This window comes from Schistocerca nitens, chromosome 5 (genome assembly GCF_023898315.1).
Source record: "Schistocerca nitens isolate TAMUIC-IGC-003100 chromosome 5, iqSchNite1.1, whole genome shotgun sequence".
In the NCBI taxonomy this organism is placed as follows: Eukaryota; Metazoa; Arthropoda; class Insecta; order Orthoptera; family Acrididae; genus Schistocerca; species Schistocerca nitens.
The window spans coordinates 845,639,218-845,665,746 of NC_064618.1; the positions used below are offsets into that span (position 1 = coordinate 845,639,218).

At 39.2% G+C, this 26,529-nt stretch overlaps 1 protein-coding gene across 1 annotated transcript in view; it reads right to left on the reverse strand.

The window, feature by feature from the left end:
* LOC126259992 (leucine-rich repeat and WD repeat-containing protein 1-like) overlaps nt 1-26,529 on the reverse strand; it is a 137,154-nt gene that overhangs the window by 44,463 nt on the left and 66,162 nt on the right. The window contains exons 4-5 of the mRNA XM_049957127.1: nt 19,109-19,310; nt 18,772-19,031 (exon numbers count right to left, since the gene is read on the reverse strand). Coding sequence (XP_049813084.1) covers nt 18,772-19,031; nt 19,109-19,310 — 462 coding nt within the window. The remainder of the gene's footprint in view (nt 1-18,771; nt 19,032-19,108; nt 19,311-26,529) is intronic.

The window sequence follows — 26,529 nt, forward strand, 5'->3', positions numbered from 1 at the left end:
TTCATATCATTAATTTGAACCTAACAATTGCGTTTGTTATTGTCACTGTTGCATTTCGAAATCTTTTCTGTCATCTTATTTTCTCTTTCTGTTTTTGCAAGTACTTTCACTTTGTATTCACCTTCTCCTTTTTACCGTAATCTACCATACAATTTCATCCCGCCTATATATACTCAATAATACTTAACCCTCTTCCAAACCATAACAAAAAAAATTTTTTTTCCGCTTTCAACACTACCACTGCTATAAAATCCACTGTTTCCAGTTCACAAACAGTTCCTTTCACCTATTAAACAACCATTTCGGCTAGTTCTAATAACTTTCGCCTTACTTCCATTTTCGTTTTTCCCACATCACTGATCATTTTTAGCCGCTTCCCACAGGTTTTAATGTCATTATTTCTTCGTCAGTCAACTGTTAGCATCATTTTCATAATCTGCCACCACAAAACCACTCCTTTTAATACATTTACATGCAGTTTTTTCGAAATTTTCCCGAATTTCTCCACCCTGTAACGTGTTTTGGCGGCAACACAACAACCTAACCTTTGTGCACATCGTTGTTTACCAACCCAAGTTCACCACAGGATCAACATAGCTCAGCTTTAACCACCAGTTTTTCGCCTTTTTTCACACTAGATCTCCAGTGCTTTCTAGTTCACCTTTATCTCTCCCCATATATTTTTATTTTCATTTCATCATGTTACACTTCCCACCTTCTAATACCATGTCACCCTCACAACATCGCCACAACGACCCCATTAAGTTTTATTTACATTCCCTCCAGGCTTGTCTGACATTTGGCATTACCCCCAAAGGCCTCACACTTAAAGTTCCCATCTCTGGCTGCAACCCTTCTTTCCATCAGTCCCTATACCAGTTCCAAACTGAACAATCCATTGCCCTTACCCACCTCATACTTCACCTACACATCAACTCTGCCTATGAACACACCCGTCAACTCCTATCCTTAATAAAAGTCCTCAATCTTTCCTCTCCTACATCCACACCAGTTGTTCAGAGCATCCTCCTACAGGCCAACCGCAAATTAGAACAGCATGCCACCCTCCACCTAAAAAAACTATCCAATCTCCTGGTTTCCCACCTCCGGAAAGGCAACTCACTCACCCTTCACAACCTTTCCAGCAAACCTCAACCTCCTCTCATTGCACACAGACCCAGTCTCTCCCATCTACTCAATCTCCCACTTCCAGCTCCACTCCCCCCAAAAGAAATCCGTTGGAATTCGATTACTCGATAAATAGTACAATTCTCAAGGCTGTCAATTCAACTAAGTACCTGGGTGTTAAAATTACGAACAACTTCAGTTGGAAAGACCACATAGATAATATTGTGGGGAAGGCGAGCCAAAGGTTGTGTTTCATTGGCAGGACACTTAGAAGATGCAACAAGTCCACTAAAGAGACAGCTTACCAGGTGGGACTGATGGAGGACACCGAAAGGGTGCAAAAAAGGGCAGCTCGTTTTGTATTATCACGTAGTAGGGGAGAGAGTGTGGCAGATATGATACGCGAATTGGGATGGAAGTCCTTACAGCAAAGACTTTTTCGTCGTGGCGCAATCTATTTACGAAATTTCAGTCACCAACTTTCTCTTCCGAATGCGAAAATATTTTGTTGAGCCCAACCTACATAGGTAGGAATGATCACCAAAATAAAATACAAGAAATCAGAGCTCAAACAGAAAGGTTTAGGTGTTCGTTTTTCCCGCGCGCTGTTCGGGAGTGGAATGGTAGAGAGAGAGAGTATGATTGTGGTTCGACGAACCCTCTGCCAAGCACTTAAATGTGAATTTCAGAGTAGTCATGTAGATGTAGATGTAGAAAACCTCAAAATTCCAATCAACACAATCTGGAACCACAACACCCTAATTCAGTAGTTAACCTTTCCTCCAAACCTCTCTCCCAAACCGAAACCTCTGTCCTATCCAAAGGCCTCACCTTCAGCCCCACTCCCAGATTCAACCAAACAGCCCTCGTCAAAGATTTACTGTCCTACACTCTTAGTCTCTGCTGGAAATATCACTTTTGCCAAGACACTATCCAAATTGAACCCTGCCTGGTACAGTTCCGTCCTCCGTCACAGCGGGACCCACCTCCTCTTCCTCAAAATCACCCTCTCCAAACCTTCCAGTAATTTCTGACTTCCAGCCTTGCCTCTCAATCCTTCTTAAAAAACCTTAATCCTACTCCCTACATCACCACTGCTGAAGCCCAGGCTATCCGTGATCTGAAGGCTGACCGATCCATCGTCATTCATCCGGCGGACAAGGGTTCCACGACCGTGGTACTTGATCGTCGGGAGTATGTGGCCGAGGGACTGCGTTAGCTTTCAGACAACACCACATACAAAGTTTGCCAAGGTAATCCCATTCCTTATGTCCAGGCGGTGCTTCAAGGAATCCTCAGAACCTTAGGCCCCCTGCAAAACCTTTCACCTGACTCCATCAACCTCCTGACCCCACCGACACCCCGCACCCCTACCTTCTTCCTAAAATTCACAAACCCAATCATCCCGGCCGCCCCATTGTAGCTGGCTACCAAGCCCCCACAGAACGTATCTCTTTCTATGTAGATCAACACCTTCAACCCAACACATGCAGTCTCCCATCCTTCATCAAAGACACCAACCACGTTCTCCAACACCTGGAATCATTACCCAATCTGTTATCCCCGGAAACCATCCTTGTAACCATAGATGCCACTTCCTTATACACAAATATTCCGCACATCCAGGGCCTCGCTTCGATGGAGCACTTCCTTTCACGCGCTGCAATGGAGCACTTCCTTTCACGCCGATCACCTGCCACCCTACCTACCTTGCTTATCTATCAACCTGCCAGCGCTTTCGTTTGGTAAGTCACATCATCTTTGTTTTTACATATATGTGTACGTGTACGTGCAGATGGATACGTGTGTGTGTGTGGGGGGGGGGGGGGGGGTTGCGCGCGCGGGTGTGCGCGAGCGAGTGTATACCTGTCCTTTTTCCCCCCTAAGGTAAGTCTTTCCGCTCCCGGGATTGATTGGAATGACTCCTTACCCTCTCCCTTAAAACCCACATCCTTTTTGTCTTTCCCTCTTTCCTGATGAAGCAACCGTTGGTTGCGAAAGCTTGAATTTTGTGTGTATGTTTGTGTGTCTATCAGCCTGCCAGCGCTTTCGTTTGGTAAGTCACATCATCTTTGTTTTTAGATATATTTTTCCCACGTGGAATGTTTCCCTAGAGGGAAACATTCCACGTAGGAAAAATATATCTAAAAACAAAGATGATGTGACTTACCAAATGAAAGTGCTGGCAGGTCGACAGACACACAAACGAACACAAACATACACACAAAATTCAAGCTTTCGCAACAAACTGTTGCCTCATCAGGAAAGAGGGAAGGAGAGGGAAAGACGAAAGGATGTGGGTCTTAGGGGAGAGGGTAAGGGGTCATTCCAATCCCGGGAGCGGAAAGACTTACCTTAGGGGGAAAAAAGGACGGGTATACACTCGCACACACACACATATCCATCCACAGATATACAGACACAAGCAGACATCTCACAAGCAGACATATTTATATATGTCTGCTTGTGAGATGTCTGCTTGTGTCTGTATATGTGTGGAATGATATGTGTGTGTGTGCGAGTGTATACCCGTCCTTTTTTCCCCCTAAGGTAAGTCTTTCCGCTCCCAGGATTGGAATGACCCCTTACCCTCTCCCCTAAAACCCACATCCTTTCGTCTTTCCCTCTCCTTCCCTCTTTCCTGATGAGGCAACAGTTTGTTGCGAAAGCTTGAATTTTGTGTGTATGTTTGTGTTCGTTTGTGTGTCTGTCGACCTGCCAGCACTTTCATTTGGTAAGTCACATCATCTTTGTATATATATATAAATATATATATATATATATATATATATATATATATATATATATATATATATATATATATATATATTCTTTACTGTCATTTCTTGTTAACAATATCAGTTTATACCCAAGAATTAGCAGCTTTCACTCAGTTAATACTTGGCAGAAATCCAATCTGCATTTGGATCGCATTTCCGTAACTCTTGTGCAGAGAGGTCTGCAGTATACTGTTTCATCCACTTTCAATAATAAAAAGTCAGGCAGACGTTTAATTGCTTGAATGAGAAACTATTATTTGAAAGCTGCTGCATTGAACTTTTGGAATACAGCAAATTAATTATTAGTATAGATCATATCCCTGACTATTCTGCTGCACGTGCATTTTTAGACAAACTTGAAACCTTGCTGTATAGATTGCAGGTAGAAAAGTTATGTAAAAAGGTCATAATTTGCGTTGACTTCAACATAAATGTAAGAGCTGATGACAGGTTTGCCATTTCTCTAAAGGACATGTTATCTGCAAACGACTTAACATTAAACTTTAGTGAGTACACTGGAATAACAGCATCTTCTGCAACATGTATAGATAATACAGTGAGCAGCATCAACTATGGTGCTCCAGAAAAGTTCATCTTAGAATTAGGTATATCTGACCATTCAGCCCTTTTTATCTCATTTCCAAATTTAGATAAAACTGTAACAGTGAAATGAGTCAGGAACTTCAGCCAACACAATGTGAATACATTTGTCTCAAGACTAAATGAAACATTCTGGTCCTTCAGCAAGTGGTACTCAGTAAACAGAAATTACAATGCTTTCGTATCAGAATTCATGATTGTTATCAATGAATGCTTCCCCTTCATAACAGCATGTGACAAAAACTATGGAAAGAACTCATGGAAAACTGAAGTTATCAGGATCTCTAGTATTAGAAAGAGGAAACTGGACATACAAGTGAAGAGCAACCATGATGCAGAGTTTGTCAGCTATGTAAACAAATACAAAAGAATATTTGGTAGAGAAGTAAAACAGGCAAAACAAATTTCAAACAGTAAATACATATCAGATGCCTCAAATAAATCAAAAGCTGTATGGCTAATTGTCAGGAGTGAAATAGGTGCAGAAAAAACAAAAAGTTTTAATCATAAATTAGAAATAGATGGGGAAATGATTACAAACTCCAGACATATTTGGGAAGAATTCAACAGGTATTTCATAAATTCTAACAAAATTGACAAACTCCCTCCTCCATAAGTAAGTCCCAATATAATGCAGCACAGATCAATAGAATTCAAATTCACTCATGTATCCTGCTATGAGGTGGCTAACATTATAAAATCCCTTTAAAAAAAAAAATCTCAAATCTGTGGACTGGGATGAAGTCCCAACAAAAATAATAAAGGCAGGATGTAATAATATTGCACCCCAACTCCGTCACATAATAAATCAATTGTTTGATGAGGACTGCTTTCCAGATAGGCAGAAGTATGTGTAAGTTCGACCTATCCACAAAAAGGGCAGACAAGAGGAGATAGGAAATTTTTGCCCAGTATCAATAGTACCAATTATCTCTAAAATATTTGAGCAAGTAGAGTGTAACCAACTAGAAAAATATAACAAAAAACGTAACATTATTCTTAATAATCAGCTTGGATACAGGAAGGGCCAAAGCACTAAATCACTAAAATAAGCAAATGCCTTGATCACAAGGAGAGCGTATCCGGTATCTTCTGTGACCTCAGTAAGGCATTTGATATGGTAAACCATACGCAGCTGCTCCTCAAATTAGCTTCTTATGGCTTCTTGAAAAATCTTTAAATTGGTTCAAGTCGTATCTCAAAAGCAGGAAACAGAGGACAGTTATACAACATAAGGGCGAGAAAGCTTGCTCTAGTTGGAAGTGGAAGGAAATACAAGCAGGTGTACCATAGGGGTCCATACTAGGCCCATTATTATTTCTATATTATATAAAGGACATGCCAGGTAAGATAACTTCAGATATGATTCTGTATGCAGATGACTCAACAGCAGTAGTCTGCTGTAAAAACAGCAAAGAATTAGCATAGAAAACAAAATAGACTCTTGAAGAACTAGAAAACTGGATAAATAATAATGCTATGAAACTAAACAATGAAGGCAGAGAACTAATAACTGCACATTTTGTCAAATTTCTGGGAGTGACCATAGACAAAAACTTGTCATGGACTGATCATGTGGATTGCTTACTGAAGCAGTTAAATAGTTTTGTTTACACAACGAGTGTTCTGAGTAAAGTAACTGACTTAGCTGTTAGGAAAATCGTGTATCGTGCATATTTTATATCAGTTGTAAGATATGGCATAAATTTTTGGGGAGCTGAAAAAGGAAGCCTTCTCAGAGTGTTCAAGCTACAGAAAAAAATTATCAGAGCTATGACTGGAACAAACAATGGACAATTATGCAAACCTTTATTTGCAAGCCTTGACTTAATGACAATTCCTTCTATGTTTATAAGTCAAACACTTCTCTATGAGTTAAAAATCCCACATCTTCTGAGGGAAAATTCATTTACACATACTTATGAAGGAAGGCACAAACAAGATTACATGTTACCTTGCCACAGACTAACATTATTTGAAAATACTCCATATTACATGGCTTTGAAGCTTAGCAATAAAATCCGTTCAAAGTTGAAGGACTGCAAGCTAGAATCCACCTGCGCAAACATTGAAAAATATTTAAATAGCAAATGCTACTACAGTGTGGTTGATTTTATAAACGAGGAAGACAAGGAGATATTACATTTGTTCCGTTTTCCTGTTTTTTCTACATTACGTTCTATGTGTATGCTTTTGTTCCCTTTTAATGGATGTATATGTTCTTTTTATGTTTGTCCATACTTATAAACTATGTAGCATATGAACTATGTATCTAAATATCTAGATGTAAAATACATACTACTTTTATGGAAGTATGTGGTCTTTGAAATATGTCCATATTTATAAACTAATGAAACAAAAATACTTTAAAAGAATGATTTCAAACCACTGTGGAAATTTTAAGAAAAAGGTAGATATCTAACATGTAATTATCTTTTTATGTTGTAATGTGCTTCTGGGAGCATCCATATGCGTTATTTTAGTGTATCTTGTTTTAGGTATACTTAGGTAGGCACAGAATTATTCATTGACAAGTCACCAATGTTTCAATCAAATGATTGTATGTGACATGTCATGTGACAATAAAGATTCTATTCTATTCTACCACAAGAATTCAACAATATAGCAGTAATCCACAACCTTTCAAATCGAAACTGAAGAGTTTCCTCATGGGTCACTCTTTCTGTTCTGTTGAGAAGTTCCTTGAAAAATTAAGCTGATTCTTATGTTATATTGTTGACTGCATTTACTTAATCTTATTGCTAGACTTTTTTTGGGTTCATAAACATTTTATTTTATATGTTATTACTTTTATGTTGTAATTTCATGTACTGACACGTTCCATGTCCTTGGAGATTTGCTCCTCTCCATGGCCTTGGAGATTTGCTCCTCAATTTGGTCTAGGCGTGTAAATAAATAAATTCAGAAATTTCTGGATAAGCCATTTTTGTTTCTGGAGACACACGTGCTGTGGCTTAGTAATTATTATATGCTGTTCACATGAATGCGGCAAGTGTTCAGAGACTGCTTTAAATCTGTGTTCAGAACAATTGGTGAAGATTGCTGTGAAAGAATGTATGTTAGAAACACTACTACCAATCAGTACCCAGATAGGGAAATAGTTAGGTGCCATCCTACTTTAAGGATATCGGGAAAGTCGTTATACTGGAACATAATACGTGTTCCAAAATTCTACAACTGATCGACGTTAGAGGTATAGGTCTATAGTTCTGCACATCTGTTCAACGTCCCTTCTTGAAAACGGGGATGACCTGTGCTCTTTACCAATATTTTGGAACGCTACGCTCTTCTAGAGACGTACCCACTGCAAGAAGGGGGGCAAGTTCCTTCGCGTACTCTGCGTAAAATCAAACTGATATCCCATCAGGTCCAGCGGCCTTTCCTCTTTTGAGCCATTTTAATTGTTTCTCTATCCCTCTGTCGTCTATTTCGATATCTGCCATTTTGTCGTCTGTGCGACAATCTAAAGAAGGAACTACAGTGCAGTCTTCCTCTGTGAAACAGCCTTGGAAAAAGACGTTTAGTATTTTGGCCTTTAGTCTGTCATCCTCTGTTTCAGTACCATTATGCTCACAGAATGTCTGGACATTTTGTTTTGATCCACCTACCGCTTTGACATAAGACCAAAATTTCTTAGGATTTTCTGCCTAGTCAGTACATAGAACTTTACTTTCGAATTCATTGAACGCCTCTCGCATAGCCCTCCTTACACTACATTTCGCTTCGCGTAATTTTTGTTTGTCTGCAAGGCTTACGCTATGTTTATGTTTGCTGTGAAGTTGCCTTTGTTTCCGCAGCAGTTTTCTAACTCTGTTGTTGTACCACGGTGGCTCTTTTCCATTCCTTACGATCCTGCTTGGCACATACTCATCTAATGCATATTGTACGATGGTTTTGAACTTTGTCCACTGATCCTCAACACTATCTGTACTCCAGACAAAACTTTTGTGTTGAGCCAACAAGTACTCTGAAATCTGCTTTTGGCACTTTTGCTAAACAGAAAAATCTTCCTACTTTTTTTAGTATTTCTATTTACGGCTGAAATCATCGATGCAGTAACCGTTTTATGATCGCCGATTCCCTGTTCTGCGTTAACTGTTTCAAATAGTTCGGGTCTGTTTGTCACCAGAAGGTCTAATACGTTATCGCCACGAGTCGGTTCTCTATTTAACTGCTCAAGGTAGTTTTCAGATCTTAAAAAAATTTCACTGGATTCTTTGTCCCTGCCACCCATTATAAACGTTTGAGTCTCCCAGTCTATATCCGGCAAATTAAAACTCCACCCAGAACTATAACATGGTCGGGAAATCTACTCGAAATTTTTTCCAAATTTTCTGTCAGGTGCTCTGCCACAATGGCTACTGAGCCTGGGGGCCTATAGAGACATCCAATTACCATGTTTGAGCCTGCTTTAACCGTGCCCTTCAATCAAATTATTTCACATTTCGGATCTCCATCAATTTCCTTCAATACTATTGCACTTCTTATCGCTATAAACGTGCCTCCCCCTTCATTGTCCAGCCTGTCTCTGCGGTATACATTCCAATCTGAGTTTAGAATTTTATTACTGTTTACATCTGGCTTCAGCCAACTTTCTGTCACTAGTACTACATGGGCATTGCACTGTTTATTAATGAGAGCAGTTCTGGGACCTTTCTATAGACACTCCTGCAGTTTACTATCACCACATTAATATTGTTATTCCCTGTTGCATTTTGCCTACTACTACCTTGTCGTGTCACATGAGGCGTCTTGTCGGGCCTAGGGAGGGAATTCTCTAACCTAAAAAACCCACATGTGCACTCCACTCGTACTCCGCTATCCTTGTAGCCGCTTCCTGCGTGTAGTGCACACCTGACCTATTCAGGGGGACACTAAATTTCTCCACCCGATAGCGGAGTTTGAGAAATTTGCACCCCAGATCTCCGCAGAATCGTCTGAGCCTCTGGTTTAAGCCTTCCACTCGGCTCCAAACCTTATGACCGCGATCGGTTCTGGGAACGATCCTACAAATAGTTAGCTCAGATTCCACCCAACGAGCGAGGTTTTCCGCCTTCACCAACTCCGCCATCCGCCTGTATGAACTGAGGATGACCTCTGAACTCAAGACAGCAGGAGTCATTGGTGCCGACATGAACAACAATTTGCAGTCGGGTGCACCCAGTGCTCTCTATCGCCGCCGGCAGGGCCTCCTCCACATCTCGGATGAGACCCCCCTGGCAAGCAGACAGAGTGAACACTGGCCTTCTTCCCCGACCTTTCCGCTATTTCCTTATTGGGCTCCATCACTCACCTAATGTTGGAGCTACCAATCACTAATAAACCACTCCCCCATGTGCCTGCTCGGATCTTGCTGAAGGAACCGCACCCGGTACCCGCGAAGATGTCTCGACAGCAGGAACCGTGGGTGAAGCATGTAACACCTGGGGTGTACCATGCGCCGCACCAGATTCCCCACTACTGCCGCTACACTCCGAGGCAGCAGCCTTAAGACAGCTGACCGTGGCCATCAACGCATTCAGCTGTTCACGAACAGGGGCCAGCTCCTCCTGCGTCTGTACACAGCAGTCACACATCCTATCCATCCTAAGAAATCAATTTACTGTAGAGAGTTAAGTAATCGACTTTTAACTAGACTGCTAATTCACTAAAGACTTCTGATAGCTGACTAATCTGTGGTTACTAGACACTTCTTGTTGAAAACAATGAAAATAAGCACTACCTGTCTCTGGACTGTGTTCAAAACAGAAACTAGCACTACTGGCACTACAGCTGACTAAAGGGACTCTCTGACTGTATTCAAAACAAACACGAAATATATGGAATACTATTACTAGTACTCGAAAATTAAAGCTTCCCAAAGGCAAAAACACATGGAAAAAGAAGTGACAAATAAGAAAAATACAGTTAATACTTAAATTAATGTAGCTCGCTGCACTGCAGATGTGAAGCAAACGGCAGTTACGACGACACTGCCACTAGTCAGATGTTAGATACTTGAGAAATGAAGGCAAAATACCATACTTAAGTGTTGTAGGACTGGACAAATGCTTAAAGCAAATTGTAGCCATAATAAGAAGTGCGAAATAAATGTGTCCTTTTTTCAGGTATTAAAATTTTACTTATTTATTAAGAAGTGAAATCATTGTTAAGTCAACTGTACATAAAGAGCATACCCCTCCTTTCCAGAAAACAAGTTGTAATAGTCACAAAAAGCGTCCATTAATTGCAAACCAATAATGTAATTCTTTTGTAAAGCAAATATGTTCTACTGTCAAATAACTGTAAACGTTCTTCATTTGTGTGGCCATATTGTCCATAATTGCTTTACAATTCCTTAGGGTATTTTTGTTCTGTTATTACAGCTAGAAAAAAAGTGTTTTTTCATCAGATGCATTTTGCTTTATTGAGGTAAAACATCATCAGTTGTCTGTAATTAAGTTATTTACATTTTGATTTGCTTTAAGATAAAAAAAACAGTTTGGTAACAATATGTTGGATTTTACTTACACTGATTTCCGCTTGATTTCTCACCTAAATCAGGATACACTGTCTTCTAGCACGTCACTGGTGCTTTTCTTCTTTTGACACTGATAGTTTTAGTTTAATTTTTAGTTGCTCTATAGAACTATGCATTTTTTTTGTTTTACACAGCACACTCTTTCACACACCACTGGTTTCTGTTTGTTTATACTTCTACATATGTATTGTGGTTTGTTTTGTAGTGTTGCCAACACAATAGTTTGCCTTTGATCTATACTCTTTTTAGTTTATTGTATGTGTTTAATTCTATTTAATTATGTTGCTCTGTATTTATATACCTTGTAAGGATAGTAAAGAAATAGTGATGGAGGTTTTTTTGTGGGGGAGGGAGAAGCCATGATGAGTGGACAAAAGTGTATAGTAGTGTGATGAGTGTAAGTTGAATGAGAAGGCGAGGAGGGCGAAGTGAACCAAAAAACAGAATACAGCAACTACACAAAGACATAAAATACTGTACACAAAAACAAAGTTCACAACAGAAGAAGACCAAGAAACACACAACTTTCTAGACATAACCATAAGAAAAGACAATAACAAACACATATTTAACATGTACAGAAAACCCACAAAACACGTGACACTATCTTAAATGCAACCTCAAACCACCCACAGAATCACGAAAAGGCTTTAATCACATACATGTTAATCAGACTGAACACGATTCCCCTAAACACTTCTAATTACCAGAAAGATCTAGCCATTACAACACAAATGGCATTGAACATGGATACAAAAAAACAATGATAGACAAACTAAAAAGAAAAATAAACACACAAATAATGAAAAAATTAACCAAACCACACCAACACATAAAACATGCACTACTATAAAAAATGGCATACACTGACCTAACACAACAAATTCACACACAAAATAAGTAACATATTTTTTAAAAAAAGCATAATCATAGCTTACAAAACAAGCAACTCAATACAAAAGCATGTCCCAAAACTGAAATCAAAACCAGACAGGTACCAACGATCTGGTATCTATCAGCTCCAGAGATTGTGAAAAGATATCCACTGTAATGACTGGGAGAACATTTGACACAAGATATAAAGAATACATCAGAGCATTTAAATACAGTAGAAATCATTCAACATCTGCTGATCATCCAAAACAAGATCATCGTGGATGAAGCAATATTGAAAAGCTATGAACATCATCATAAGAATCAGTCAAGACAGACACTACGTCCCTTTCTGAGAACATTTCCATATACGAGGGCCGTTCAGAAAGTAACCTCCGGTTGATTTAAAAAAATACACCAAGTTAAATAAAAATATTTTAATATATACATCTTACAACAACATCTTTGCACTATTTTTCTACATAGTCTCCATAGCGATTGAGGCACTTATCGTATCTCTTCACAAGCTTTGAAATTCCTTCTGCATAAAAATCACCCGCTTGTGTCTGGAGCCAGCCTGTGACCGCATCTTTGAGCTCTTTGCTGTCACTATCTCGTACAAGAGAGTCTTAGAAATCTGTGGAAAACCAGTAGACAACTCTGACATTGAGAAACGTCGATTTTCACGAACTTTTGCATCAACTGTCTGAACGAGTTCGTCAGTCACCAATGATGGTCTACCACTCCTCTCTTCATCATGAACGTTTTCTCGTCCACTTTTAAATAAACGTACCCATTCACGGACAACTCCTTCACTCATAACTCTTGGTCCGTACACAGCACAAAGCTCACGATGAATAGCTGCTGCAGAATATCCTTTGGCTGTAAAAAACCTTATGACAGCACGCACTTCACATTTGGCGGGGTTTTCTATTGCAGCACACATTTCAAACTGCCACAAAAACTAAACTAGCGCAGGTACGACGTTCACTCGACCACGGCTTGATGCCGACTGACCTGTTGAGTGCGTGAACGCACAGATGGCGTCGCTACTCCCCCCACAACCCGCACTGTGACCCATCGGAGGTTACTTTCTGAACCGCCCTCGTACACAAAGCATTAATGTAAAATGAACAGTAATGACCAAATAAATATTGGAAACCCAGCTGATGAAATTACATGAAAAAGAAAAGATCCTTTTCCATCCTACACCCTCTCCCACTCAACCCCCACCCCTCCCAATTTCATTTCACTTCTTGCTCCTCACCTTCTCACCCAAGTCACACTCCATCACACTTTTGTCCACTCATCATTGCTTCTCCCTCCCCCACACAAAAACCATCCTCCACTGCTCTTACACAGTATATGAATACACAGCAACATAATGAAACTGAATTACACACATACAGTAAACTAGAAATAGAATAGGTAAAAGACAAACTAGTGGTAATGTCATGTTGGCAACACTACAAAACATAAATCACAATACATATTTAGAAGTATAAAAACAAACAGAAAACAGTGATTTGTGAAACAGTGTGCTGTGTGAAACACGAAAAAGTCCAGTTCTATAAAGCAACTAAAAATTAGACTGCAACTATCAGTGTCTAAAGAAGGAAAACACGTACGATCTGCTAGCAGACTGCATTTCCTGTTGTTGGCGAGAAATCAAGAGGAAATCACCACAAGGAAAAAACAACATACTGTTAAGGAACTGTTTTTCGATCTTAATGCAAATCAAAATGTAAATAACTTAATTACAGATGCTTTACTTCAATAAAGTGAAAACGCATGGTAAAAAGAACACACATTTTTTTGTAGTTGCAACAACAGAATGAAAATACCCTCAAGAACCGAATACAACAACATAACGAAAATACCCTCAAGAACTGAATACAACTAAAAATTTGTAGTTGCTCAGGATAGCAGTTACAAGTTTTTTTAGTCATAGAGTGGCGGTAGGGTGTAGTGGTATCGCATATTAGGATAATACAAAGCCTGGAAGGCAAAGAGCAAAACCCAAAAATGAATCATTTTGGTGGAGAGAGCACAAAGAAAATGCCACCAGGAAGATGTTCGCTTAGGCATATCCAGATACCAATGTGGAGCTCATGTGAAGCCACTAAGTGCAGCAAGACACTGGAAGTGTAGAAAGCTGACCATATATGGTCACAGGAGGTCTTGCAGGGCAATAGCCAGAAAAACTGACATGGAAGGGGTGATGTAGCCTGCCTCACAGTATAAAGGAAGAAGAGACGGCCCCTGACAGGGCAGTTACAAGTTCACATTTGTCCTAGAGGGACCTCCCTACAGGTCAGGCTCGGGGCCTCAACTTGGAGAATTTGCTCTGGCCATGTTCAGTAGTTAAATACATACTTTTCTTCAGTGGAACTTTACTGTCTGTACAGAAAGAAATACTTTGTGCTCAGACGAGCATTAAAGGTGGTTTTTGTTCAAGCATTTTGTCTTTGTTCATATATTTTTTGACTAAGTTCCATAACTCTTTCAAAACAGTTAGCCATCACCAGTTAGCTGACCGAATGGACATTCCTCAGTATGGATGTCATTTAGCACCTAGACTGCTCACTGGATGCACAGCAGGACAGGTGACGACATGTGGCAATGTGATGACAGAGTAAAATGCAGATGCAGCAACAAGTGTTTCAAAGCATTCCATTCTGTGTACACCGTGTAACATAAGGCTCCCAGCAGATGACTCCTAAGTGCTCCCAAGTTGACTGAACATCACCATCAGTTACACCATCTCGAGATTAGAATGTGCATCAATGGAGACATGTTACATGGTTGGATGAATCTCATTTTTTGTTACACCAAGTTGATGCTCATGTCTAGATACGCTATCATCCAAATGAATAGCTGCTCGAAACAAGCTTCGCATGAAAGACACAGGTTGGTGATGACGGTATTGTGCCATGGAGGACATTGACATCTGAGAGATTTGTAGCACCAATCTAAGACAGCACCACCACAGCTGCAGACTACATGAATATTACTGCAGACCAATTGCTGCCTTTCATGCTCAATATCTTCCCCAACAACAATATGGGCATCTTCCAGAAGAATAACTGTCCATGTCACAAGACCATAATTCTGCTACAGTGGTTTGAGGAGCATGATAGTGAACTCGTAATGTCTTGGCCACTATATTTGCCAATCTGAACATGTTGGAACCTGGAATGCTACTGGGCACCAGCTCCGCACTGACACATCACTGGCCCTTAATTCGAGGGAACTTAGTGACTTGTGTACAGACATCTGGTGCCATATACTTCTGGAAACCTACCAAGGACATGTCGAATCCATTCCACATAGAATGGCTGCTGTGTTGCATTCAAAAGGTGGACCAACAAGCTAATAAGCAGATAGCTGCAACTTAATGGATAAATAAATGGTGAAGCTTAACTTGAGGCTATTTTGTTGATTCCATAAAATAATTGTTTTTTAAACTTATAGCTACTAAGCCCCCATGTGCATCTGCATGAATAATAAATTGTAAATTTGAAAGTCAGTATCTACAGGGTCTCCAAATAATTGGCTGGATCTGTAAGTGTTGGCTATGCTACAGTCTAGGGGCCAACCAATGCACTAAAACCAAAAATCCAGTCACAAACTTCAAATAAATGCAGGTAGGAGTTAGCAGTGAAAATAATGTTCAGTACTCAACACATTTTAATTTGTAACAAAACTGAGTTTATTGGATCACTGTAATTTATCACAAGCTAATAATCAAACAATGGAAACTCCATGTAGGAATGTCAACAACTTAGGAAAAGATAAATTGTTACTACAGTTAAGAAGACACGCTAAGTTGCAGACAGGCACAACTAAAAGACACTTACACAAAGCTTTCAGCCACTGCCTTCATCATCAAAAGAGAAAGAGAAAGAGAAAAACACACACTATTTATACTTGCAAGCAAGCAAATCACACACACACACAACCACCAAATCTGGTGCTCTGAGCTGGTAGGGTAGCACCATATTTTATAATGTTTCCAATTCATAATTGACAAGAATATATGAAATATTTGATTACGGTTCTCCTCAGATACTGAAGAATACATTCTCTTGTTCTTCAGTTTGCAATGTAATTTCTATGAGCATCATTGACTCCCCCCCCCCCCCCCTTCTCTCTCTCTCTCTCTCTCTCTCTCTCTCTCTCTCTCTCTCTATCTGTCTGTCTTTTACTCATAGAATTTCTGTATTCTTTGACTTTAATCCTAGAAATTTTAGCTTACTTTCTTTGTGATATAGTTGGGTCTACCTCACTTTTTTGCATGCACTGTTATTTCATTACCTTCAGTCATAGGTTCTAGCTTCACAGCATTATTCAAAATGTTCACACGTTCAGCTTGTATTCTACTCTGTTCTGATTGTCTAACACCACTTCATTTTAAATTGACTTTAAACTATTTCCTCCTGTTTTCTGGTCTCTTACACTTTGACTTTTGGTACCAACTTTCTTTCCCCATTTCCTTGTTGGGTTCAGATCATCTACTACTGAGCCTTCTCATGCCTCTGCTGTAACAGGTTCATAACTTGTTCCCAGATCAACAAAATCACTGTCTTCTGAATTCCATACATTTAAATTATGAGATACTGATGGTTCATTTGCGAGTAAGAATTTTTCTGGTGGTACAATTTAAATTTTTGAGCAGGCAATGTCAGATAATTGTTGGGCAGCTTCAATATTTTACTTCCTCTTGTTATGCAGTTATTTGCTTGTATTTGCATTTCCTGCAATATTAATAGAAACCTCCAGAAAATTTGCTGCTTGGATGTAAAATTTATACAGTATGTGCCACTCTGTATAATTATTATAGGTCTATAGCACTGTGGGAGTCACCAGAACAACATCTGTGAATGCACAATGAAACACATTATTCTGTGGCGACGAGTGCACGGACAATCTGCTTTACTCTTTGATTTTTATAAGTATTCTTTGTATTGACTTATGTTTTTCAGTTGATTGGCGTTTGAGCTTTAGTAAATAAAAAAGTTATTGCTTGACTACTACATTGTATCTCTTCAGCAGATGGGGAGAAGCTGTAGTTGACCAAAGCATATTACCATCTATGTCCACAGATTTGGCACATTAACATATAATAAGACAGGAGAAAGAATCGCAATACAAAGCTAAGCTAGCCTTAATTGTATTGGTGAATTCTGTTTTAATATAGGTCTACACCTGCTTATTTTCGTACTGAAAACAGGATGCTTTATTGTTTGTGGACCCCACCATTTTTACATAGTTCATTTAATCTTCTACACACATTAGTTAATCACTTGAACAATTAACTACTTATTACATTATCACTACACTAGAAAACCAGTTTTATAGTTTAATGATAATTTTGTTAAATTTCAAAAATAATGTTATAAATATTGACAACAAACAAAATAATTATTAAACTGGCACAACAATGAAGAAAGTGTGGTAAATTTCCAAACAGAAACATTCTTCTGAGGTATGGGGTTTCATGCCTTAAGATCTGACTGTTATAAGATACGAGTTTTCAATCCTTTGCTGCAGAATGAGCAAAGCATACCTGTATTGCGATATAGCGTTTTTATGCACGACACATTTCTTAACATGTAGAAACACACAACTCAACATTAATAATCTGAGTTATGAGGCTTTGTTAGCTTGACATTATGCTAATCATACCTTAAATATCTTGACATATAAAAGCTATGCCCTAAGTCTGATCTGGGAATTTAAAGTTGAAGCACAACTTACACATCACGGTTATTACTGTATTACTCAGCCACAAATGTATCTGGTTATCATAAGGCAGTTGTAAAATAAACAAGTATCAAGTCAAAACCCTGAAGACGACATTGGATGAACTCAATAGCGACTTCTTGTATGCATGACAACTTGTTACCACTGACAGTAATTTTAAGCACTGAAGGTGATGGCAGCGATAACTGTCAAAAGATCAAAGATTTTAACTCAAATGATATTTGAAAACAGAAGATTTTAGTGACTAAAAGTCCAGATTTTCCACTTTATTTTTATTATTAGAAGTTTCATAAGCTGCAAGAGAAATACAAGTAGATATAGATAGAACCTAGCATAAATGTCCAAACATGACACAACTAAGGTGTGGCAGGTCCCCCTAAAGATTAGCCGTTCATGACTGTATTGCCTCAACTACTTCATCAGAGCCCTTACCTGAACTGTTGTTGCTTTTTAACAGGAGTTTATACTTCCCTTACAATCCAGTTAAGCAACGAAATATCCTCACTTGTTTCAATGCATAATGTTCCATAGTCACAACCATTAGTGGATGCTGAAGCAGATATTCAGTTGACGGTAAATGATAACAGCCAAACAGTTGCAGGATAAAGATTTATTGAAATACTTGACCATGATTTTGGTATATCTAAATATACCTTCATAATTATGCTGTACGGATGGAGGTGATATTTTAATTTTAACTACTGACAATGCCTTTGGCATGATTGTTTTATGTATCTCCATTGCAGGATGTGATTTTAGTGTATTTTTGCTTCTGATGAAGGTATATTTAGATATACTGAAACCGTGGTCAAGGATTTCAATAGATCTTTATCCTGCAACTGTTTCACTCTTATCATTTACTGTGGAGATTTTCAACAGTTACTGCTTCAGCCATGTTTAAAACTGAGATATTCACTTCCTACTGACTGCACCCACAGAGGGGTTTATAGACCTAGTTCAAGCAGTGAAAAGGCATTGTAGGGAAAATGATATAAGAAACAATACAATGAACAATAAGTTAGATCTGCCATGCATTAATAAATTCACAACAATTTATGATTGTGGAAGGAAAACAATATTTACCTTTGCTAAATCCCATGTTCATGAAGTAATTATCTGTGTTGCTCCATTTTAATGTATACGCTGGAAGTATTTTCACAATGCGTCTACTTTTACAACTTTTTAAAGTTTCTGCTAAGCTCCATATATAAATGGCGCCATGCAATGCACATTTTGCAGCAATTCTTCCACAGCCTAGAACTTCAATTGAGTCAACCAGCTGTGGACTATTGACATTAATACTGCCAGGCATTGGTGGCATTTTCAGTTCTTTCTCCTGGAGACTAAGAGAGATTGTATATATAATATGACTTATATTTTACACTTACATATCTGTCATCATTAATCAGCACTAAAGTACCTAGTATCTCTGACATCTCCAGACCATACACAAATACCATCTGCACATGATACCAGGAGAGATTTAGTTTCCAAACAGTATGCAAGTTGAAATACTTCATGCTTTGATGATAACTGATGGAGTGTAGTAAATTTCACTGCATACTTTGGAGGTACTGGGTATCCAATGTCCCACACTAGGATAGTGCCATCGCTCTTTGCTCCTGTAATGAAGACTACCTCAAAATACATGAAGTAACATAATATTTATTAAAATGTAAGAAATATTTCAAGTGAAAAACTTATTACTCATTCATATTTGTTAGACACTAAACAAAAATCATTAGATGACTGGAACACTTACTGAAACTATAAATCCTACATAAATATACACCAATTGTTTCAAAATCCATCTATCCATCTATGAATAAGATTCCTCTGTTTATTTATCTTAATAATCAACACCATGAACAGTTTCACAAGAAACAAGATGTTTCTTGTGGAAACTGGAGTAAATACAAATCTGTTGATTTAACTTTTAATAGTTATTCTGCTAAAATGAATTAACCTTCTTGATAAATTTACTAATTATCTTGAGTACTCACTCTGTTACAGACTTTTCGATTAAACTGCTGTCTTTGCCAGCAAGGTGATGCAAGGTAAATATTTTTTATAAAATATATTTAATTCGTTTTACCCAAATGAAACTACCAGAGATCTTTTGAAGTCTCAAATCTTTCTCTCGAACCACTGTGCCAGGGTGGTGTAGTGATTAGCACATCTGCCTAGTGAGCTGGAGACCTGGGTTCGAACACCGCCCTTGGTACAAATTTTCATTTGTCACTTCAATCTGCATATATACATCATAGACGTTCGAGATATGAAAAAGTCTCTGGTACCATGTAGTTTCTCTTGATTAAAGCACCTATACCTGGATTTCAGGCAGGCTCCTGTTTCGTTCAATGCTGAGGTTCTATTTCAATACAGTTGGAGAGGTGCTGCAATGCTGTTCAAATCTAGAGGGAAGACCAATGTCGGATCGATCAATTCCAGTTAACACTGTAGCAACATGACCAATAACTAATCAATAACTGATATCCTAAGTTGCCATGCAAATTGCCACAGTATCTGGATATTACTAATAAACATTTGCAGAAAGAACTTGTAAGCAAAGAGATAATACACTTATATACCTCTATATATCTACAGGAAAAATATGTTTACACTAAGCAAGCACGTGATCACATAACAGCTAGGCATATCAAAGAATGCTGAAACAACTTAACTGGACCTGTGTGAAGAGAACACCTTGGCCTACCACGGTCGCACTGGGCTAAAATCAATCGGAGCAAAATATTTATAAAATAACATTATGTTAAGCACATGACTTTTGTAATGCCCAGATTTAAGAAACACTTCCAAAACAATCAACCCCACATCTACTATAATACTCTTCTGCTTTCAACCCCCGAATAAGATTTGCTGAAATTCATCTCACAACTTTGAGAGTATCTACTACTGTCCATCCTACTTCTGTACTTATTTGGCTGTGTAACATCCTGTGACATATGTCCTTACACATGATTCCTGCTGAAGGGAGTGACTCTACAGTAAGAACTGTTTTATGCAACTTAAATATCAAGTAGACATTGTCATCATCGGGCAGAAGTAGAGAACAATCTAAGAGCACAGGTGCGACTGATAAAATTACTCACATTTTGTTGAGTTGGGAGGTGGTGTTGCACTTTCCTTACTGCTCATGTCATGTGTATCCCTGTGTGAACAAACGCTTTAGAATTCCAGAGATTAAAACTAACAAACACAAACTTTGCTCTCAGTACCTCCTCAGTCTTCATTTAGATTAATTCCTTGCTCTTTTCCTTCTTCATTCACTTCTAACAATTGTTCATTCTCTTTCTTAATTACAGACTGCTCTTTTAGCACTATTTTTCTATCTACTCTCTTTTATCTTCTGCCTAATCCATCTTTCAAGTTACTGCCCCAGCATTAATATATCAAACCTTTTATTTTTCCTGTTTTCTATTTTCCTGTCTCCTGCCTCAAGTTCCAAATGATAAAAATCAAATGTCACATTCTGTGAATGAAAAGATAAAAAATCTACTCACCTAGTGGCAGTAGGAGAATACACACACAAAAGGGTCTAACTTTTACAAATTTTCGGAGCCAGTAGTTCCTCCTCCTGGCAGAAGAATAGAAGGGGAAGGAAGAGGGTGAAGGAAAAGGACAGGCGAGGCTGAGGGAAAGGGGTACAGTTAAGAAAAGTCACCCAGAACATCACTCACGAGTTAATAAGATTGAAACACTAAGTGCATTGTACGTAACTGAAGTAGAAGGAGGAGGGTGAAAAAGACAGGTCAGAAAATGAAAGATGTAGATAACTGAAAGAGAGTGAAGAAAGGAGTAGTTACTATGAAGATATGCTGAGGTGGAAGGCACAGACGTAAATTAAGGCCAGGTGGGTGGTGAGAACTAAGTACATGTAGCACTGGTTCCCACCTGCGGAGTTTTGAGAAACTGGTGTCTGGGGAAAGAATCCAGATGGCACGTGGGGTGAAACAGGCACCAAGGTCGTGAACGTCATGCCTAGTTCAAAAGCAGATTTCCCAGGCCATCACATCAAATCCTGTAAAAAACAACACTTGTCACCCAATATTATCCTGGTCTTGAATGTATTAATCAACTACTTCGACAAGGCAATGACTTCTTAAAATCATGCCCTGAAATGAGATCCACTCTGCCTGAAATTTTGCCCACCACACCCAGAATAGATTCTCGTTGCTCTCCCAGTCTCCGCAATATCCTTGTCAGGTTCTACGCTCCTTCTGTGCCCGTCTCTTCACCCTATGATTCCTACTCCTGTAACCGTTTCCGCAGCAAGACTTGCACTATGCACCCTCCTGCCACAATCTATTCCAGCCCTGTAACTGGAAAAACATATACTACCAAAGGGAGAGCCACATGTGAAACGACACGTCATATACCAGCTGTTATGTACACACTGTCTGCCCTTTCACATCAGCCTGACTACCTCCCAGTTATTAGTTAGGATGAATGGGCATAGGCAGAGGGTGTATACTGGCAGCACACAATATTCTGTTCAAAAATGGTTCAAATGGCTCTGAGCACTATGGGACTTAACTTCTGAGGTCATCAGTCCCCTAGAACTTAGAACTACTTAAACCTAGCTAACCTAAGGACATCACACACATCCATGCCAGAGGCAGGATTCGAACCTGCGACTGTAGCGGTCACGCGGTTCCAAATTGTAGCGCCTAGAACTGCTCGGCCACTCCGGCCGGCATATTCTGTTGAAGGGCATGCTTTACAGCATGACAGTCATGACCTCGGTACCTTCACCACATGTGCCATCAGGATTCTTCCCCCAGACACCAGATTCTCAGAACTCCGCAGGTGGGAACTAGTGCTACAACATGCCTTGGTTCCCGCCACCCACCTGACCTTAATTTATGTTAATTCCTTCTGTCTCAGCATTTATTCACAGAACTACAACTTTCTTCACTCCATTTTGTTTTCTTCATCTTTCATTTTCTGATATGTCTGTTTTTCGTCACCCCTCCCACCTCTGTTACATACAATGCACTTAGCTTTTCACTCTTATTAACTCTCATGCACGGTGTTTTAGTAGTAATCTCTGTGTTGCATATTACCCTGCTGCCCATCTTAAGTTTTCAGGTTTTCAAATCTCATCCGGAGCAGTGCCCAGCAATCAGTCTTTCCTTCTCATCCCTTCCGGTAAGTCTCCCCTGATCTGAGGTTCTGGGTGACTTTTCTGAACTGTATCCCTTTCCCTAAATCTCTCCAGTCCTTTTGATTCACACCTCTTCTTTCCCCTTCAACTCTTCTGCCAGAAGGAGGAGCTACTGGCTCCGAAATTTGTAAAAGTTAAACCCTTTTGTGTGTGTATTCTCCTACTGTCACTAGGTTACATTATATTGTCAATAATTAATTATTTTGTTGTTAAATGTCATATCCCGATTCATTTTTCTACCAGTTCTACTCTACTCCAGTCTCAAACAGTGGTACTGTCTGGATTTATATTTAATACACACCCTTTTCTGCAAATAGCACTTAACACATTATAGTGGAAGGATGTGGGAGAGAGGCTCCTACTGGAGGTGCAGACAATTTAGACCAATCTGTTGCAAAAACACTCTACTAAAAATCATTCATGAATGCACAGCAGTGCATCTGCAGCAGGCAGACACAAGGCAGCAGGTGATGTTCCTCGGACCCAAGCAAGTCAGCCCAGACATCCTGAGAGCACGAGACAGGACGGCAGGCCAGCATGAGACAGGGAGTAGCTAGGATTAGGCAGGCACATTCAGTGGGAATATAAAACTGAAGACCACAGAGTAGTGAAGTAGGGTGGAAATCACTGTGTGGCCCCAACCATGAAATGGTGACACAGTGCTGGCTGCCTGGGTGCAGGCAGACAGACACTGCTCATCGGTTTGTTACCAGGGGATGATGGTCATAGCTGTGTCCTATGTACTGTGATGACTAGCCAAGCTGTACTCATGACAACAGACTGGACCTGGTGGTTTAAATATTGCTGCCCAGGGATGACTTTGTGGAAGAGATTGTGTTTCCATGTCGCTTGGAAACATCTGGAACAGAGGCCAACGACCGGAGTCTGGCTGTTGTCATGCAGTAGCTGGTCACTGTCTCAGACTGTCAGCAGTTTGCAGTAGTGGATGACATGGAAATGGTGGTTTCCACTGAGGCTGCTATATAGGAAGGGGGTGTAGACCAGATAACAGATTTGTGGTTGCGGCCTGTTTATGGTTCTGGGCTGTTTTCTGTGCCACTGCAGAACGTTTATGATGGTAAGTATCCTGTTCAACTTTGCAACCTTGCCAAAACCTTTGCGTGGACCACAAAATTCTGCTTCAGAATGTTTGTGTGTGCAGGTTTAAAATCAAGCGCGAGAAGGAAGAAGACGTGGCAGTCTAACGGCACCGAAAAGTACTTGTCAGGCAATCCATAGCTGTTCTACAGGAAGAACCAGGGAGTTTTTATGCAGCTCTGTGTCTATTGTGTCATTGACTATTGTTATGTGAAAGAACAATTGAAAAAGTAATCTTGAAAACTTAATCCAGCCTTGTTAGAGGCAAGACCTTTTCTATTATTCACGTGAAGTAGTGTCACGGTCATTAAGACAACTCTATTATAAATGTAATTAAATTTGTTTCTGACATTGGACACAGCGAGTGACTTACTGGAATTTATTTTGTATGGAGTTCAAATATACTGTTGGTTGACGAAAAGTAAAGTTCGCCTATCTACTTATTTCACAAGTAGAGAGAGAGGCTTAAATATTCCCGTACCTAGCATCATTCTACGGAGAAGAAGTCAAGAGTGTTCTCCAGCAGCCAGCTAGCCAAGAAGATCGGCTTTGAATCTCAAGTAAGTCACCTCATATACAATAAGTGGGAAGTTTGTACATCTACTTTCCGCTTTAAATCGGTATCAAAAATGTTAGAATGTGGCGACCTGTGTGAAAGACCCGAAATCAAAAACTAGAGAAGAAGTTGTTACGTGTTGTCCTAGCAACCAAACATAATACGACAAGGGATTTACTCTGAGACATTGGAATATGTTCAAGTATCCAATGAAGCAAAATTTGAATGAAAAATGGTGAAGACTTGGAAAATTCACAACTATAAAACAGCAAAGAAGATTTCAATGTATCTGTCTAAGAAGAAATATGCGTAGTACACTTTGACCAAAAAGATCCAGTGCGGGGAGTATACAGCTCTCATACACATCACATCATGGGGACGCAGACATGGAAACCAACCTACATCCGACACTGCTAGCACCAGCTGCTTTTCACCAGCGCTGTCCTACCTCTACATCTGCCCACCTACACAACAAGACTTCTATGCCAGGTGAGCGTGAAACAAAACTTCATTACTTTAGCATGAAGTGGTACATACTATTGAGTGAACTTTTATTGTGTAATTATAGTATTTATAGTTAGTTTTAATTGCTTACTAGGGCTAAGGCATATAAAAACATGGACAATATACAACAAACTAAAGACACTCAAGAACCAGCTATGGCTATGAGAGTTAGCAAAGAAACACCTGACTGGGCGACTTGGTAAATTTAATCAAAGCTCAGAGTGCGACTAAGTTTGGTAAATTCTCAATTAAATACCCGGATTTAAGATACTGGCAGAAGTAAAGCTGTGAGTGCCAGGCCTGAGTCGTGCTTCGGTAGCTCAGATGGTAGAGCACTAGCCTGCGAAAGGCAAAGGTCCCGAGTTCGGGTCTCGGTCGGGCACACAGTTTTAATCTGCCAGGAAGTTTCACCAAGATTTAAGTTTTAATTGCTCAGAGTCTTAAGTTAAACTCATTAGATTCACAATAAAATACACAGAGTGAAGTTTTGAATGCTCAGTGGGAAATTCTAAATGCCCTGAGTGAAACTCTGAATAATCAAGTGACAAATCTAGGTTTGCTAAATGCCAAAGTCGACTCGCAAAACACAGAAGTTAGTAATCTACGAGAAAGCAGGCATGGGTGCTCTTAAGACTGAATTTGACGCCTTAAATAGTAGAGTAGAGAATTTAAAAATAGATTTAAAGAATGAATTGATTAATTCCTTGACCATTCGTGTAAATGAAATGTTAACTGATATTAGAAACAGAATGATAACTTCCAAGACTTATCAAAAAGTTTAAAATTTAACATTGAGGAGAGATGTAATAATGTGGAATCCGAAATTAATGAAAAATTAGGATCTTTTGAAAATGTGTGCAATGTTAAGTTTAGTGCTGTAAAGCAGGGATTGAATACTTTGAAAGAGCGTGTATATAAGAATAATGAATTAATACCAATTATTCAGTCGCAAATTACAGGTGTCAGTACACAATAGATAATGCAGAAAGAAAGTTCAAAGAGAAAATAACAAACTCTGATATCAAAAATGTACGTAGTTTGGAGGGACAATTTGATGAAGTTACAGATCGAAAAGTTACTGAGAGAATAACCTCTGGAAACGTATTGCTTAGTCTGTCTTCTGAACTTAGTGATACCAGGAAGGGTATAGATGACTTGTGGAGAGAATTCAAGCTTATCCAGGACGAAGTAGTAAAAAGGGTAACATCGCCTAATGTGGTGTTAATTAGTGAAGCTGTAACTGATTTACAATGGGGGCTAATTCATGGTTATCTAGACAGTTCCCTAAATTTAAGCGAGATAGAGATGTACATCCGACCCATTTCTTAAAAAGGTTTAACCAAGCATTACCAAAAAATTGGGAAGATTCTAAGAAAATCGAATTTGCTGTGGGGTACAGTAAATATTGAGAATTTTTCATCTTTGGAAGACTTTCAAAATAAATTTAAACATAAATACTGATCTTGCAGGGCTCAAGAAAAGTTAATATCAGATC